The following is a 17,799-nucleotide window of genomic DNA, read 5'->3' on the forward strand; positions in this document are numbered from 1 at the left end:
TCCTCCAAGAGCCCCTCTGCCGTAATAAACAGGCACTTTTCTGGTCAGAGGACTTTCTCGATGGTCTGAGACTTTCTTTGTCCACGTGGGAGGACTTGGCTTGGTAGTACTAGCTAAACCACCCCCAGTGCTTACTAAGTACTGGACACTGCTCTTCAAGTGCTAATATCATTCTTCAGTTGTAGCTGAGGGAAGTGAGTGCAGAGGTTAATTAACTTATTCACGCTGCACAGCCAGTAAAGTGGCAGAGCCTGGGGGGATGGCAGCTGGGCAGATCAGCTCCAGAATCTGTACTCTTAGCTACCACACATACCACCTCGCTGAGGTGACCCACCTCCTAAGTAAAAAGTGGGAAATAATACAGCAGGGGCAGGTCTGAGGAAGGAAGGGGTCCTCAGAGAACATGAGAGCCACTGCTTTGAGGGCTGGCTTTGGGCCAGACTCCAAGCTGAGTCCTTTATGTACATTATTACTGCATCCTCAAACAACCCTGTGAGGTGAGATCACTCATCCCATTCTATATATGAGGAGATTGAGAGGTAGAATGAGCTCACGAGTCCACTCGACTAGTGAGTAGAAAAGCTGAGGCCGCAGTCCAAGTCTGCTGGGCGGGTAGCACTTGAGCTGAGGGCTGGCAGCTGGGGTGGCCAGATTGGGTGGACAGGCTTGGCTTCCTAGGAAGGGCTGGGAAAACACAAAAGAAATAGCTGGTCCTGTGGCTAAGACTCCATGCTTCCAATGCAGGGAGCCCAGGTTTGATCCCTGGTCAGGGAACTAGATTCCACATGCTGCAACTGAGTTTGCAGGTCACAACTAAAGATCCTGGGTGCTGCAACTAAGACTTGGCACAGCCAAATAAATAAATATTTTATTTTAAAAAGGAGAGAAGAAGCTGGAGACCTTGGGCAGGATCCCAGGGCTAGAGTTCAGACACAGATGTGCCCCTTGGAGGCCTCCTGGGCTGACCTCTCCAGCAGAAGGGGAGCCTGCCTGCCCTGAGCATCCAGGAGAAAGTGAGCACAGGTTCTCCAGGTCTGCTCAGGCCTCAGTTTTCCCAAGAGTGGAGAGTGGAGAAGGGGCTTAGGCTACAACTATGCCCATCTTCTTACCTCCATTCCCGGGGAGTAGCAGAGGCCAGGACCTGGTAACATTGAAATGAAAGGGGGAATGGAGGGCAGGGCTGGGACCCAGAGGGCAGGGATAGGAGCCTGTCCAGGGGTTTGGTGGGTGGGACTTCTGGAAGGAGTAGGCCTCTCGGGGGCCTCTGATCCAGTCTGGCTGGAACCCCTGCAGGGCAGAGCATCTGGGGGCTGCAAGGGTGGGATCAGACTCCTGAAGGAGCCACTCTGACAGCTACTTCCATCTCCTGAAGGGCCAGGCATGGGCAGGATGGAGAGGAGGACAAGGGTGAGGGTGGAGTCTGAGGATCAGAGTAGATGGGGATGTCAGACCTCCCACCCCACTTCTATCCCTAGGACCATTGAATCTTCCATGGCTCAAAGGGGAAGCAGAAGATGTGGGCTCCCCTGCAAAGCAGTCCAGCCAAAGCTGGATGGCTTATAACCCTAGCAGCTTCAACACTGCCCTGCCAGATAACAGGACCCACCCCAACCCACCTGCCCACAGTTCTGGATCTCAGAATCGCACTCACTGGAAATCTGGACCCATCACCATCAAAACCTCTATCACCTTGCCAACCTCATACCTGTCAGACCATGATTTCAAGGATCTTCCCCAAGAGGAAGGCACCCCTTCCTACCTGTAGGGGCCCAACACTGTAAAGCCCTTCATCAATTAAGGAATCCTGGCAGCACATCCCATACCTATTGGTGTCCCCATTGCTGACAAGACCCCCATTCAAGGTCCCCTCATTACTATCAGGACACCATTCCTCTTGGGAAATACTATGCCTGTCAGAAATTCCCCAGCCTGTCAGGCAGGACAGCAGCAATGTACTGCTACAACCATTTTTCCATGTAGCCCATGTAAATGGCACCCTCTGGCATGGCAGCCCTAAGGGGATCAATGAATCCCCTTAGGGTCAGAGTATCTGTTAATATAGGGTCCCCAGTGATTTAAAGGCTGCCATGACATAGAGTCCCAGCCCTTGTGTCTAAAGTGATGCCACATCACTGTCTGGAACTCAGAATATTTATTTATACCAGGCACTGTTCTAGGTGCTGGTGGTACAACAGCAAGCAAGACATACTGTCTTGGGCTTCAGGGAGCCTAATGTAATCTTTTGGGGATTCTACAATGGAAGATAAGCTCTATTGATAACTGAGACTAATATAATAGGAAATCCCTCAAACATACAAAGGGGTTAAGACTGGGCAGTGGGAAAAAAAAAAAAAAAGATAAATACCTTGATAGTTCATCCTATGACTGTCCAACAACAACATGCATCCTTCTTCCCAAACCCTAGACTTAATATTTTAAGGGTCTCATCTAATGTAAGATCACTTTTGCCTATATAACCAAAAAGATTCAGTGATCCCCAAAGATAGACTCTTCAGAGCCTTGGCAATTACCACATCTGTCTTAGCTTTGGCTGCCATAATAAAATACCATGGACTGAATGGCTTAAACAACATTTATTCTCTCACCATTTTGGAAGTTAGATATTCAGTATCAAGGTGCCAGCATGGTAGGTTTCTCTTGGGAGCTCTCTTCCTGGCGTGCAATGCTCACCTTCTTACTATGTCATCACAGGGCAGAGATCTCTCTCTTTCCTCCTCTTCTTTGAAGGCCACAGTCCTATAAGACTAGAGCCCTACCCTTATGATTCCATTTAACCTAAATTACTCGGTAAAGACCCTCTCTCTAGACACTGTCACATAGAAGCTTAGGGTTTCAACATATGAATTCTTGGGGTCACAGGACACAATTCATCCTACAGCAAAAGCCAAATCTAAATCCAAGAACTCAGAATGACATCCATCCCTCCTCTAGTTTTGTTGTAATATCATCTCCCTATTCTAGGACTCATGGTGATCACCAGCAGTACCCCTGATTGGCCAAGATAGGCTGGGTGATGCTGCAGTAACAAATGACATCTAAATCTGAGTGGCTGCTGAACACAACAAAATTCTATTACACCCGCATACTAGGCCTGTGGTGGGTCTAGGCAATCTCTAGCACAGCTGTGGTCCATGTGGTGGCTCAGCTCAACATTCCAGGCTGCTTCAATCCCTTGGCAGATTCTTTCAGATCAACACATGTTTCCATGATGGCTCCAACCAGGCAAGACAGCAAGGGAAACCCTTCCTTAAATGCTCCTATCCACAAATGACACACACCATTTCTGTACACATTTCACCAGCTAAAGTGAGTCATTCACCCATGCCCAACTTCAAGGGAGCAACTGCCAGGAGGGGAAGCAAACCAGAATCTTAGTGAGTGGTAGTAATATCACCACAACAACCTGTATTCAGGAATGGAATAGAACTTCCCTGGTGGTTCAGTGGTTAAGAGTCAACCCACCATCTAGAAGGGTGGGATGGGGAGGGAGAGGGAAAGGAGGTTCAGAAGGGAGGGGACACGGGTGTACCTATGGCTGATACTTGTTGATATATGCCAGAAAACCACAAAATTCTGCAAAGCAAATATCCTTCAATGCAAAAAATCAAGTGGCAAAAATAAAAATAAAAGAATCCACCTGCCACTGAAGGGTACACCAGTTCGATCCCTGCTCCAGGAAGATTCCACATACCATGGGGCAACTAAGCCCGTGCACCACAACTCCTGAGTCCACGGTCCCTAGGGCTGGTGCGCCACAACAGGAAAAGCCACCACCATGGGAAACCCATGCACACCAACCGGACAGTAGCCCCTACTAGCTACAACTAGAGAAAGCCCACACGCAGCAACGAAGACCCAGCACAGCCAGAAATAAAGGAAATAAATAAGGAAATAGATAACTAAATTAAAGCATCTCATTTAAAAAAAAAAGAATGGAATAAAAGGGGATGAAGGAAAATAGGAGTCAGTTAAAGAAATAGGGAATTTCACAGCCAGGAAGGAAGTATGAATAAAAGCTATAGTCAGTAATTCTGGAACTAGTCCTAGGGCTTAACTGGGATTTATTACTTCTTTCTTATATTAGTTTTCTAGCGCTGTGTAACAAATCACTGCAAATATAGCAGCTTCAAACAGTCCGAATGTATTATCTCACAGTTTCTGTGGGCCAACGGTCAGGTACAGGTTAACTGGGTCCTCTGCGCGGGGTCTCATCAGGCTGATCTCAGGTGTCAGCCAGGCTGCCATCTCATCTCAGACTCTGAGTCCTGTTCCAAAGCCACTGGGTGTTGACAGCTGTGGGTTTAGGACTGACGCCCTGAGTTCCTAGAACCGCCTCAGTTCCCTGCTCCACGGCCCTCTTCACAACACGGCAGCTGGCTTCTTCAAGGGCAACGTGAGAGCTGCTGCTGCTGCTGATTTCTTGGCTCTGGACACATTTCCTAAGGGCTCGCCTAACTAGGTCAGGCCCAGGCAGGGGAATCTTCCTTTTGACTAACTCAAAGGTAACTAATTTGGGGTCCTTAGTTATGTCTGCAAAATCCCTTCACTGTTTCCATATAGTATAACCTAACCACATCATTGATATCCCACCGCATTCACAGGTCTAGAGGCCCAGAGGATTCCCTCAAAGCGAGGAGACCAGACAGGGCAGGCACACCATTAAGGAGGAAGCTTAAATTCTGTTTACCACACTTCCTCCACAATTCATTCCCTTTATCTCCAACTGCCATTTTGGCTGGTTGACATTCTATGCCTGCTCTGTGTGTGTGTGTGTGTATGTTCAGTCGACTTGTCTAGTCTGACTCTTTGCGACCCTATGGACTGACTATAGCCTGCCAGACTCCCCCCCGTCCATGGAATTTTCCAGGCAAGAATACTGGAGTGGGCTGCCATTTCCTACCCCAGGGGATCCTCCTGACCAAGGGATCGAACCCATGTCTCCTGCAATGGCAGGCAGATTCTTTAACTGAGCCACCTAGGAAGTACCTATACCTGCTAAGAGACCCAAACTTTCACACCCAAAGGATACTAACCCCTGATGGTCCTCCCTGATTAAGGTCACAGGGTCCTCCATGAACTTTGACCACTGGGCCTGGCATCACCAGGAGGTGCCCTAAATACCCCAGGGATTATTCCCCACATACATAGCCTCTCACACCACTCGCCCTCCCCTGCCTCACCCACATCAGGATTGATCACAAACTCCATCCCTCCTCTTAGCCTTTGTGCTTGCTGTTCATCCTGCCTGGAATGTCCTCCCTCCTGCCTCACCCATCCTCAAGGCTCTGCGGAGGTCCCTCCTCTGCGGAGCCTCTTCTGCCTTCCCTCTGTCCTCCCAACCTTGAGGCTCATCACCAGCCACACAGGCCACCTACTGCTTGATTTCAGAGACCCTTGTCTCCTACACTTCTCCTGAGAAAGCTCAGTTCAAGCCCAGAAACCCTAGGGCCTAGAGTGGCCCAAACAGCAGAAAATGAAAGAGAGAGGGTGTTCAGGAAATCCTGGCAGGGGCTTTACATGAAGCTCCTGAGGGCAGGAGGAAGGGGAGGAGGGAGCACTATTGCTCAAGACTCCCTTCCCCTTCTGATGTACCGTCACCTCCAAAAGTCCTGTGCAACATCTACCCACACTGGTACTGAAGGGCCATCTCTGCCCTGTAGGCTGGGCCGGGACCCTCGGGACAGGGATAGAGGGATTGGAGGACAAGGGTGGGGCAGTGAAGCAAATCCCTTCCTGGGATTGGGGACTTCCAGAAGCTGGGTCATCTGATTTCTTGCTCATTTCCAGCTTCTTTCTGGAATAAAGAGGGCCCAGGCTCCTCAGGCTAGAGCCCCACTTTCGCCGGCCACACATGCCGTTTCCTCTGTACACAAGGCGCCCTCTGCAGGCCCCAAGAGGTTGGCACTCAGGCCAGGAGCCTCACACCCCCTTTCCCTATGCACTGATGCCCTCTGCAGGCCGTGTGAGGTCAACAGATGGATTAAACAGTCAGAATACACATACACACGAACACACAGGTGAGGACACCTTTACCCACATGCATATGTCCATACCCACACACATATACAAGCACATAATCAGCCACACAGCCAACCACTCACATCTATCAAGGACACACCACAGACACTTAAGTACATAATCACAATGCAGACACAAAGGCACATATAGACTCACATACATTATTACACACACACACCGTCATGGGAGCAGGCACAGAAACACACATGGACATAATTTTTCCTCCTAGAGAAGGGTATTTGTTTGGAAGGAAAAGGTTAAAAAGCTACCAGGCGAACAGGGTAATAACCTGAATTGTGGACTTAATAAAAGAAGGTATTTCTTTTTAATTAATTAATTTCTTCGTGGCTTCGCTGGGTCTGTCCGTGGGCTTTCTCTAGTCGTGGTGAGTGGGGACTACTCTCTAGTTGTGGAGCTCAGGCTTCCCACTGCTGTGACTTATCTCATTGCAGAGCACAGGTTCTAGATGTGCAGGCTCAGTAGTTGCAACACACGGGCTTAGCTGCCCCACAACACGTGGAATCTTCCCAGACTAGGGATTGAACCTGTGTCCCATGCATTGGCAGGTGGATTCTTAACCACTAGACTACCAGGGAAGTCCTAATGGGGACTGTTGACTAGAGAGCCTTCTATTTTGCTAGGCACTGGCAGGCAGGTTATAGTTTTGGAATACTGCAGATAAGAAATGGGGTAGCGGCTTCCCTGGTGGCTCAGTGGTAAAGAGTCTGCCTGCCAATACAGGAGACACTGGTTTGATCCCTGATCTGGAAAGATCCCACATGCTGAGGGGCAACTAAGCCCATGAGGCACAACTACTGAAGCCCATGCACCTAGAGCCTACGCTCCGCAAGGAGAGATGCCAACGCAATAAGAAGCCAGTGCACCACGATGAAGAGTAGCCTCTACTTGCCACAACTAGAAAAAAGTGCAACAGGGAAGGCCCATCACAGCCATAAGTAAATAAAATTATTTTTTAAAAATAGTTGAGGTAGGTGCCCCGTTAGTGCAGTAGGTAGCATGTCATTCTCATAAAAATAGTTGAGGTAGAGCTACTAAAAAGAAATTTGGAGTACGCAAGAGCTTAATCTTTATAACTTGAATGAAAGCTCATTCTTCGAAGTTGAAGCTCATTCTTAGAAGCTCCTGAGCTCAGCAAACCAGACTAAACTATCCCGACCGCATTCCAGACACCCTAAAAACAGAGAGGCCTCCTGATACTGGTAATTAACGGGAGGTGATAAATGAGAAAAGGGGAAGGACCTAACCACCAGTGAGCACCCACTCACTGTGAATCAGGCACATGGACTATCTCACAAGATACAAATTATTCCCATTTTACAGATCCCATTTCCTTGACTGTCCAGGGTTCTAAAATTGGATTCAAATACAAGAGTTTGAGTAAAAAATTCTGTTGTTTCCACTACATGAGTAATGGCAAATGCAAGGGATATAGGCTTCCATTCCCTACTCGTGTTCCCAACAATGACAGAATGTATGCATCTTCCCCACTGATCCAGATCAGGGATTGGCAAGCTATGGCCCAGCCAGCCTACTGCCTGCTTTTGTAAATAAAGCTTTATTGGAATATAGCCATGCCTAATCATTTACATATAGTCTGTGGCTACTTTGGGGCTACAGAGACAGTATGGCCTGCAAAACCTTATTTATTATCTAGACCTTCATCAAAAAGGTTTGCTAACCTCTGATCCAAACCCAGCCTCAAATGGGAGTTGACAAGTCTTATTGCCTCTGGTGTCTTAGCACTGAAGGATGACCAGATAAATAAATAAATGGGATAGATCAATAGATGGATGGATGAACAAACAGATGGACAGACATATATAGGTAGTGTGTCAGAGTTTTCCTCCAAATAGGCACCAGTTTTCTGCCATTTATAAGCCATGAAACACTGGGCAAGTTAATCTTTCTGGGCCTTAGTTCCTCATCTGTAAAATGGGGATAATAATACAATGATCATTATCCAGGCCTTTCTCTGTTGAAAATGACAAAACCCAACTTAAAGTAGCTTAAGCAAAAAGTTAAATATGTCATATCACAGATTAAGATTTAGTCTACTTCAGCCCTGGTTGGACCCAGAAATTCGAATAATGTTATCTCCATCTTTTAACCTGACTTCTCGCTAATCCTTTTTTGTAGGGGCCTTATTCCTATTATAAACAGGTTATCTTCTAGCAGCAGAAAATATGGCCACTGAAAGCCTCAAGTCTAAATCTGTATAGTAAGTGATCCAAAATAGAGGCCCTCTTTCTCCTAACATCAAATCTCACGCAAACCTTTGAACTGTGCTTATGACATAAACTCAGTTCTTCAATATATTACAGTGGCCAGGCAATGAGGTACTCTTCTTGTCAGAACACTATGACTGACAAAGCCAACAGGACCACATGGAGTGAGAGAAAAATTCTCTAAAGAAGCCAGAAAAAGGAGTATAAAAAAATGTCTGCATGAACAAAAACATCACTCACAGCATTCTACTTCAGAGATCTGCGATGAGAAAATTATTTTAAAGCATTTAGCATGGTGCACGGCACTTAAGTATCAACAAACGTTAATTATTACCATAACTTGATAGATGAATGAACGTATTAATAGATGGCTAATGGTTAAACATTATTGTTGTTGTTCAGCCACTAAGTCGTGCCCAACTATTTGCGATCTGGACAGCAGCACACCAGGCTTCTCTGTCCTTCATGACCTCCTGGAGTTGCTCAAGTCCAAGTCCATTGAATCAGTGATGCCATCCAAACCATCTCATCCTGTGTCACCCTCTTCTCCTCCTGCCCTCAATCTTTACCAGCATCAGGGTCTTTTCCAATGAGTTGGCTCTTCACATCAGGTGGCCAAAGTATTGGAGCTTCAGTTTCAGCAACAGTCCTTCCAATGTTTAAACATACAAATGAATAAATGAAGATGAAGATGTGAAGATAGATGAAAGGCAAGATGGGAAAATAAAGAGACAAAGATGGGGAGACATACAGACACATGGATGGATGGATGGATGGATGATGGAAAGACAAAAATGGGCCCACAGTTAGGTTTGTCACATCATATGCTTTAGGGCTGGGAATGGGAAACAAAACAACACTCCACAATTGTGTCTCCTGAGAGGTCTCCTCCTCTGGTCTGTCTCTTGGGTCCCTCTAATCAGGTTAGGGAAACACTTGCTCCCCATCCTCATCTCTAGTTTTCTTGTGTCTCTGTGAATTGACCAGCCCCTCTCCTCAGAAATCCCCTCCCAGTTTCGAGGATAGGGAAGTCATGGCAGAAGGGGGTGTTCTAAGTCAAGGTGCCCTTATGCTCCTTCCGCTGCCTAGGCTCAGCTTGGAGCCTAGGAAAATAGTGGGGGAGAGGGACAGTGCTGGCTGGGCCAAGAGGTAGAGCCCTAGCACCCCGAGAGCTGGGCCTGCTTCCAAAGAACCTTTGTTTTAGCCCTGCTCAGTCAAGAGAGGAACATGTCTCAGACGACGGATGTGTAGGCACTGTGATGGGCTTAGCGACACCCGGGAGGAGACCGTCTTCAGGCTTAACCTGCTACTTGTGACTGTCCTCAGGGAATCCAGGGGACCAGCTGGGTGCCATCTTTCCCAATCCAGTAATCTTAGGACCACAGAGAAGAGGTAGGAGTGAGGAGAAACCTCAGAAAAAGGGAGGCACCCCCTTTGCTCTGATCTCTAATTCTGAACTAAGCTCTGACCCTTTGCCTTAAACCTGAAGTTCAAGAGACTTTTCTGGTGGTCCAGTGGTGAAGACTCTGAGCTTCCAAGGCAGGAACACGGGTTTGATTCTGGTCAGGAACTAAGGTCCCACATGCTGGACAATGCAGCCAAAATCAATAAATTAAAAAAAAAAAAAACCTGATGTTCAAATGCCTTCAAGAGGATGACACTGCAAACCCTCCCCTAATAGGGCAATTCAGTCCCCTTGCCTTGTCCAAAAAGTTGCATGTTGAAGTTCTCAGAGCTAAAGATAAGCAGCGGGAAATGGGAACAGGGAAGCTATGGGAATAGCGAGTTATGAAAGGGAAAAAAGGTTCACCCAGAGAGATGGAGAGAGTGGGGAGTGTATTAGTGGAAAGGTATTCTGCTAGCAATTCTTGTTGTTGTTGTTTAGTTGCTAAGCCCTGTCTGAGTTTTTGTGACCCCATGGACCGTAGCCAGCCAGGCTCTTCTGTCCATGGGACTTCCCAGGCAAGAATACTGGAGTTGGCTGCCTTTTCCTTCTCCAGAGGATCTTCCCGACCCAAGAATCAAACCTGTGTCTCCTGCATTGGCAGGTGGATTATTTACCAATGAGCCACCAGGGAAGCCCAGGAGCTCTTTCAATTCAACTGCTATTTAATTGAGACACAAACCACCCAGAGCTAGTGTTAGATTCCACAGGTTTAAGGGCACAATCCCAACAAGCTTGCTTGAGACGCCAGCAACAAGTCGGGTCCTCAGGCCACCTGCATTTCTGACTAACTAGCTACAAGTCCAGGAGGCTCTAAAACTCAGATCCGAAAGTTCACTAGAATGACTCGTAGAACTCAGAAGTTCTATACTCACAATTAGTTTTTAATAAAGTAGGACTCTCAAGACTCTTCTCCAACACCACAGTTCAAAAGCATCAATTCTTCGGCGCTCAGCTTTCTTTATAGTCCAACTCTCACATCCATGCATGACCACTGGAAAAACCATAGCCTTGACTAGATGGACCTTTGTTGACAAAGTAATGTCTCTGCTTTTTAATATGCTGTCTAGGTTGGTCATAACTTTCCTTCCAAGGAGTAAATGTCTTTTAATTTCATGGCTGCAATCACCATCTGCAGTTATTTTGGAGTCCAGAAAAATAAAGTCAGCCACTGTTTCCACCGTTTCCCCATCTATTTGCCATGAAGTGATGGGACCGGATGCCATCATCTTAGTTTCCTGAATGTTGAGCTGAAGAATTGGTGCTTTTGAACTCTGGTGTTGGAGAAGACTCTTGAGAGTCCCTTGGACTGCAAGAAGATCCAACCAGTCCATCCTAAAGGAGATCAGTCCTGGGTGTTCATTGGAAGGACTGCTGTTAAAGCTGAAACTCTAATACTTTGGCCACCTGATGCGAAGAGCTGACTCATTGGAAAAGACCCTGATGCTGGGAAAGATTGAGGGCAGGATGAGAAGGGGACGACAGAGGATGAGATGGTTGGATGGCATCACTGACTCGATGGACATGGGTTTGGGTGGACTCTGGGAGTTGGTGGTAGACAGGGAGGCCTGGCGTGCTGTGGTTCATGGGGTCGCAAACAGTCGGATACGACTGAGCAACTGAACTGAACTGAATATAAATCAGGAATACCCAAATGGAAAGACACACAAGGATTTCAATGCAGAGCTCCCATGCTCTTTTCCCACGGAGACACAAAGGGCACATCACCCTCCCAGTACATGTTCATCAACAGTACATGTTCACCAACCAGGAAGGTCACAAGCTTTGATGTCCAGAATTTTTACTGAGATTTCATACACAGGCAAGAATGAATTGTTGGTGACATAACTCAATCTCCCCAGACAGGTTGGCTCAAAGCCTCAATTCTGCAATGATATGGTTGGTCTTTCTGCTGACCAGCCTCTATCCCAAGTCACCTCGTCTCTTAGCATAAATTCAGGTGTGACCCAAGGGGCTCACAAATAACAAAGAACTTGTATTAGTTGGGATATTCCAAAGCTTTAGTGTCTCCCTTTCAGGAATAGGGACAAAGGCCAAATTATTATATAATAGACAGAGTCTTGCATCTGAGTGAAGGGATGTGAATCACCAAAGTGGTGGGGACCAGGCCTCCTGCAGACATGACTCGGCTGCAGCAGGGCAGGAGTGTCACTGTGGGTGTAAGAGCAAGTGTTAGTGAGGATGCGTGTGGTAAAGGCACAGCTTCTCCACACCCAGACTGCAAAGCTTCCAACTGGCATCAATGGATTTGTCTGTCACCTGTCTGTATGTAGTCCAGGCAGGGGAAGATAGGTACAAGAGGGGAAAAAGAGTGTGGGGTGGTGGGAAGAGGAGAGGTGAATTCATTCTCCACACTTCAGCTTAAGGGAACTTCTATTTCATTCATTTCTGGTCATTTTCTCCCATACTGTCCAGCCACAAGGCTCTCTCCCAGACTCCCCAGACCAACTAAGGCAGCTATTTCCAACCTCCCACACTAAGTTAATTGCTCTTTCCTGACTTCAATCCAATAGCCTCTCCAGCCCCCAGCCAGCTAGCTTCCTCTATGTGATCTTATTGTCTTTTTTGACCCCCACTCCCACCCCACCCTGTGCAGGTCCAACCCAGATGATAAGCTCTCTGAGGGCAGAATCTGTGCCTGTCTTCTTTACTGCTGTTTCCTCATGCCCACACACATTTCCCAGCACAGAGTAGTCACTAAATATTGGTTATATGACTGCAGAAACAAAAATCTCAGGAAACGGAGTCTCAGTTCAGAGAGGAATGGCTGTTGACCCGTGCCACTCAGCCAACAAGTATTCCTACAGCCTGGCCTGTCTAGACTGGGCCCTCTCTGGAGACCTAGTCCTCCTCTGCCCAGTATCATATATATAGAATGAGTCAGACAAGAAAGGCAACTGTCAGAGCAGAAGCCAAGATGGAGGGGAGAGGGCATTGGTAAAACAGTACAGGACAGCGACCCAAAGCTCTTTTCTTGCTGCCTGGTGCTGATGTCTCCGTCATCCCAGGGCGGAGCTCCAAAATCTGGCTCCATCCTTATAAAAGAGGGCTCTGTGCCCTGCACCTTAGTAATAAGTACCTACTCTCCCCACACCACCCCCTCCCCGCTTTAGACAAAGGCTCTGGCTCCACCTCCTAATGTGACATCTGGTCTCCGCCTCCTCCGAAGAGATGCTATGGCTCCGCCCCTTCCGGGTAATAGGTAAGCCCCACCCCTAGAGCGTGACGCTACCACTGTGACAAAACGTAAAGGTCTGCTTCCGGGGTGGAGCCAGGGAGGGTGGGCGTTTAGGCTGCGCCGACCCCTCAGCCCCCCTGCAGGTGACCCTATCCCCCGAAAATCCTCACCCGGGGCCCCAAATATCCCGGCCCTATGACCTCCAAGCCCTATCCACCTAAATGCCCCATGCCCCCGAGGTGACCGACCTCCCAATCCCTTAATGTCTAGTGCTTCCCAGATCTTCAACCCTGTCCCGAGTCTTCCCAGGGCACCTGTCTCATATTACCCGAGAACAAGTCAGTCTTGTCCACGGAATGACAGAAGGGGACCTGGGGTTGGGGAATTCTTGATCCAATCATGCCGCTCCCCAGGAGACGTTCGGAACCCAGGACATGTCGGGATTGAGGAGATACGAGGTGGCGCTGGAGGCGGAGGAGGAGTGAGTGGAGGCGGGGTTCTGCGGAGGAGGAACCTTAGCCGCTCCGGCGTGGGGGGGTGGGGAGGGCGCGTGTTCTTTGGGGGCGGGAGAAGCGGGAGGGGTGGGGCCTCTTAGGGGCGTGGGCTATCGAGAACCGCCTCTAGGGGGCGGGGCGGAACCTTCCAAGAGAGGGGGCCAGGCGTCCAAGGGGCGGAGTCTGTGGGGTCAGCCCCGCTCCGCCCCGCCCGGCTCTGCCTTCTCTTTGCAGGATCTACTGGGGCTGCTTCTACTTTTTCCCCTGGCTGCGCATGTGGCGAAGGGAGCGGAGGTGAGGGGGCTGCGATACCGCGGACCCGCCCGGGGAATGGGCGAAGCTCAGTCCGGGAGAACCGATCGGGGGGAAGCTGGGAGCTCCCGCCCCATCTCATGCCAATGTCGGGTCGCCCCACAGCTCGGCGCACCCTCGGGAGCAGAAGCTGGAGCCTCTGCGGGGCCTGATGAGCTGTCTGTCGAGCGGCCTAGGCACTGCTCCCCAGCGCTCCGGCCGCAGCCTCCCCCGCCGCACCCCTGCAGCCACTGCCCAGCCAGCCGGCGCATTAAAGATTTAAACCAGAGCCACCGTGCCGCCCTCCTGACTCTGCCGCCGCTGCCGCCATTCGGGCCGGGAGCCGCTGGCCACGCTGGCTGTTTCCTTACTGACGGGGCCTCTCTCCCTGATAGAGTGCCCCTCCGTGTACAGGCTCCCATTATTCCTAACGGCCCCTCACCAGAATCAACATCCCCTTACTATCAATGACTGCCTTCCACCACCTAACCCCTCACCCCGCCACACACACACTCATCACTCTGAGTACCCTGTATGGAGGGAACTGAATAACCCTGACCTGGTCCTCCTCCCAACCAGATCCCCGCATCCCTAAATTCTCACAACCGCAGCTCTCTGCTGCCACCTTCCTGCTAGACAGGACTTTGCCAAGTGTCTGAAGAATCTTCTCCTGGGAGAGGATCTAAAGTATTTTTCAAGTCCATAGTTTTAGGAAGTATGCTGTGAGAGGAGGGAAAGATTTACAGAAGCTGTGCTGTCAGCCTGCCATAGGGGAATGACTTAGAACTGTTGAAGGTCTTTCCTACAGTTAACACCCCAGCTACTGGCTCCTCCAGTCTGATCCCAGTTTTAAAGATAATGGACATCAAGGAATTCCCTGATGGTCCAGTGGTTAAGATTGTGTGCTCCCACCACAGGGAGCACAGGTTCCGTCCCAGGTCGGGAAACGAAGATCCTGCATGCCAGTGTGGCACGGCCAATAAATAAATAAATGAAGTACAAAGATTCTTGGCATCAGTCCCCCACGTTACCTCCTTAGGAGAACCTAGTGGCCCCTGCTCCCTACCTTCCTTGTCTGTCTTGTCATCTATTTGGCCTGAAATCCACTAGTTCCTAAAGTGATGAAGAGTCAGGGACTCCTTGGGGACCTGCTTTCAATTAGGGACTCGCCCCAGCACCAGGGAGGGCACCAAGAATTAAGGTAAAGAGAGAGCTCAGTTTGTGAGTGGGGGCAGAGCTGGCTTTCAGCCTGGGGCCGCCCCTGCCATAGCAGGCTATAGCTGGCCCTGTCTTTGGAGAAGCTAGAGGGGAGAGATGGGTACATATCTGGAAGACTTGGTTTCTTCCTTCCAAGCCCTCTGGACTGACTGGTCTGGGAAAGACTACACAGTGTGTGACAGACAGCCAGCTGATGAAGATTTGTGACAAGATGATGGTGCCTTAGTGGCTGCACCCAAGCTCTGGGGCACAAGTCCAGACTGGAGGGTGGGTGAGAGACTCTAAGGCCTCTGGTATTAGAAATTCCAAGATGAGTGACCTCTAGGTTATGGCCACCCTCAAGAATGGACACAGGCTGTTGAGGCATTTCCTCACAATGTCTGCATCAAGAACCCTGACCCAAGTGGAGTACCCTATCCAACCCTGGACCTAAACCTCAGAATCCTCAGGATACTCAGACTTCCTAAATATCACAAAACAGACTCTAGGGAAGGACCTCTGAGCCTTAACCTGGACAGGAGCATGAGGAGAAGCTCGAGTTGTTCGGCCTGGTAGGGAATTAGTCCCTATTCTGGGAGCTGATGGTCCCTTCTGATTGGTGCAGAAGGAAGATGCCCAGGGGAGTGTGAGTCCCTGTCCCAAGAGTAGGTCTGCCCCACAGAGGGTAGGTAGCTGGTCCCAGAGCACAAGGTTGCAGACCGCATCCCTGAAGCAACCAGATAAGGGCTGATTATTGGGTTATGACTCAGTTTACGTTTCACATAGAGAGCAGGACAGGAGGGTTGAAATTTCCAGACCGAGATAGGAAAATTCTTCAAGGTGCCCAGGGCACTAAACTTAGCAGCTTGCCCCCACCCTTTGCTGGTCTCAGCTTCCTGGAAAGGACCGGAGGAGGAAGAGGAGGCATAGTTTTGCATTGGGGTGGAGGGATTAAGGGGAAGAGGAGGTAAGGGCTGGATACAGGATTAAAAGAGAAGGGACAGGAAGGAGATGGGAGCTTGGGGTTTTAGCAAGAGTATGGGATGCAAAGGGTGTAAGGGTTGGTTGTGGGGGTGGGGGGCAGTTCTTCCAGGCCAACAATAGAGAGAAAAAGGAATTTGAATAGAATAAAGGAGAGATAATTGAGCTCTGGAATCTGATGTCTCAAAAAGTCAAGGACTGGAAGCCCCAGGCCCCTGCTGGTAGGAGGCTGGCATCTCTGGAACAGGACTTGGCAAAAACAGGAAGGTAAGGTTTCTTGGGTCTTTTACCTGTTTGACAGCAGCAACCTGGCACCAAAGAACTTTGATCTTCCCTCATGTGCGCTCTTATCTACTTCATCCTTCCTCTGTCTCATCTTCCTGGGAAAAGCAACCCGCACCTCAGTTATCCCCAAGGCACCACATTACCACCCAAAAGGGACTCCTCCCAGCTTCTCACTCTGAATGTGACTGGCCCAGGTGAGACGACTCCTCAGCCAAAAGGTCTGCTTTCGGGACCCATTCCCATCAATGTCTGCTGATAAGACAAGCAGGCTAGGACAGGAAACAGGGAGGGGAAAACGAAAGCAAGCTGGTGCCAGCCTGCCCTGTGCTCCCACCCTACCGACAGTGCCCCCATCAGAATTTGGGTATCCTAGTGTGATAGTGTGGTGGGATGATTGTGAAAACAGAACTGTGTGGGAGTGGGACTTTGAGTATAACTGAGGCTATATGATTCCGTCTGGGGTTGTCTGACCATGTGAGGTTGATCCAGTGACTGAGGTGTGACTGTGAATGGATAACTACAGGTATGAGTGTGAATGTCCTCACTGGATGCCACTATGGATCCTCTGCCCCCCTTACTGTACCATCGGCCCCCACGTGCATAACCCATCTCCCCAGCTTCTCTGCCCAGAACTTAGAAGCCCATGGGAAACGGCAGTCCTAAAAAAGGAGGGGTTTGTGGCACAGGGGTCTGTGGTAATTAGAGCCCAGGAATGTCACAAGATGAGCAATACATCTTCACCTGCGGCTGACTCACCTGGTGCCCCAGGTATAAAAGGCACCCAGATAACAGGTAGGGAAGGAGGAGAGAGAAGGAAGCATCCAGGCTGAGCATCATGAAGGGACCCTCGCCCACCAGCGGCCTCCTGCTGTTCCTGTTGTTCCTGAGCCCAGACCCTGGAGGAGGTGAGTGAGTGGAGGTCTAGAAGGCCCGGATTTGGGTGATTGGGATGGAGGGGAAGGGGCCCAGGAAGCCCAGCCTCCAGCCTTCTGATGGAGTTTGGGGTCAGAAGCCCTCTGAACACACGGTCCTGTTCCCCTAGCGTTGCTACTGCCATTCAGCCCTGCATGCTGTACTCAGCTCTACCGACAGCCACTCCCAAACAAGCTACTGAGGAGGGTCATCCGAGTGGAACTTCAGGAAGCTGACGGGGACTGTCACCTCCAGGCCTTCGTGTGAGCTTTGACTCTGCCCCGATTTGTCCCTGACTCTGACCTCAGTCCCAACTCTGGATGCTGATCTCAACCCCATCCCAATTGCTAATTCTGATGCCAACTCAGGTTTTCATCTGGCCTTTGCCTCTTAACTCCTGGGTCTCACCCTCGTCCCCCCAGTTATGACCGTGGCTTTGAACCTTTCCTTTCCCAGGCTTCACCTGTCTCAACGCAAGGTCTGCATCCACCCCCAGAACCGCAGCCTGATTCGGTGGTTTGAGCGCCAAGGGAAGAGGCTCCAGGGAACTCAGCCCAACCAGAGTTTGGAGCTCATAGGGAAAATGGGCTGGGACCCCCAGTAGCCAAAGTAATAAAGCAGCGATGCACAATATTCTCTGACTGTGGTCTCCAAGTTCGATGCAGTCTCCTGTGAGTCCTGAATCTGGAGCTGTGAGACATGTCAACAGAC

The 17,799-nt window shown here is 49.6% G+C and overlaps 2 protein-coding genes and 1 long non-coding RNA gene across 6 annotated transcripts; 2 read left to right on the forward strand and 1 right to left on the reverse strand.

Moving 5' to 3' along the window:
- Nucleotides 1-11,513: 11,513 nt before the first annotated feature.
- On the reverse strand, nt 11,514-13,462 carry LOC110140080 (uncharacterized). Its single transcript, XR_002314657.2, has 2 exons — nt 13,257-13,462; nt 11,514-11,901 (listed from the first exon to the last, which is right to left on the reverse strand). It is a non-coding gene; the product is annotated as an uncharacterized lncRNA (long non-coding RNA).
- LOC110140079 (uncharacterized) lies at nt 12,984-14,002 on the forward strand. Of its 2 annotated transcripts, none has more exons than XM_070459592.1 (4): nt 12,984-13,002; nt 13,342-13,409; nt 13,657-13,716; nt 13,840-14,002. In XM_070459592.1, the coding sequence occupies exons 2-4, from the start codon at nt 13,363-13,365 to the stop codon at nt 13,994-13,996; spliced, it is 264 nt and encodes an 87-aa protein (XP_070315693.1). In that variant the 5' UTR covers nt 12,984-13,002; nt 13,342-13,362; the 3' UTR covers nt 13,997-14,002. The 2 variants fall into 2 exon arrangements, with proteins under 2 accessions (XP_070315693.1, XP_020754007.1); XM_020898348.2 differs by lacking the exon at nt 12,984-13,002 and adding an exon at nt 13,003-13,071.
- An 811-nt stretch (nt 14,003-14,813) lies between these two features.
- On the forward strand, nt 14,814-17,721 carry CCL27 (C-C motif chemokine ligand 27). 3 transcript variants are annotated; one of them, XM_020898344.2, is made up of 4 exons: nt 14,814-16,370; nt 16,945-17,081; nt 17,219-17,351; nt 17,545-17,721. In XM_020898344.2, the coding sequence occupies exons 2-4, from the start codon at nt 17,012-17,014 to the stop codon at nt 17,690-17,692; spliced, it is 351 nt and encodes a 116-aa protein (XP_020754003.1). In that variant the 5' UTR covers nt 14,814-16,370; nt 16,945-17,011; the 3' UTR covers nt 17,693-17,721. The 3 variants fall into 3 exon arrangements, with proteins under 3 accessions (XP_020754003.1, XP_070315692.1, XP_020754002.1); XM_070459591.1 differs by having other exon boundaries at nt 14,814-16,158; nt 16,282-17,081; XM_020898343.2 differs by having other exon boundaries at nt 14,814-17,081.
- The last annotated feature ends 78 nt before the right edge of the window (nt 17,722-17,799 follow it).

Source organism: Odocoileus virginianus, chromosome 31 (genome assembly GCF_023699985.2).
Source record: "Odocoileus virginianus isolate 20LAN1187 ecotype Illinois chromosome 31, Ovbor_1.2, whole genome shotgun sequence".
In the NCBI taxonomy this organism is placed as follows: Eukaryota; Metazoa; Chordata; class Mammalia; order Artiodactyla; family Cervidae; genus Odocoileus; species Odocoileus virginianus.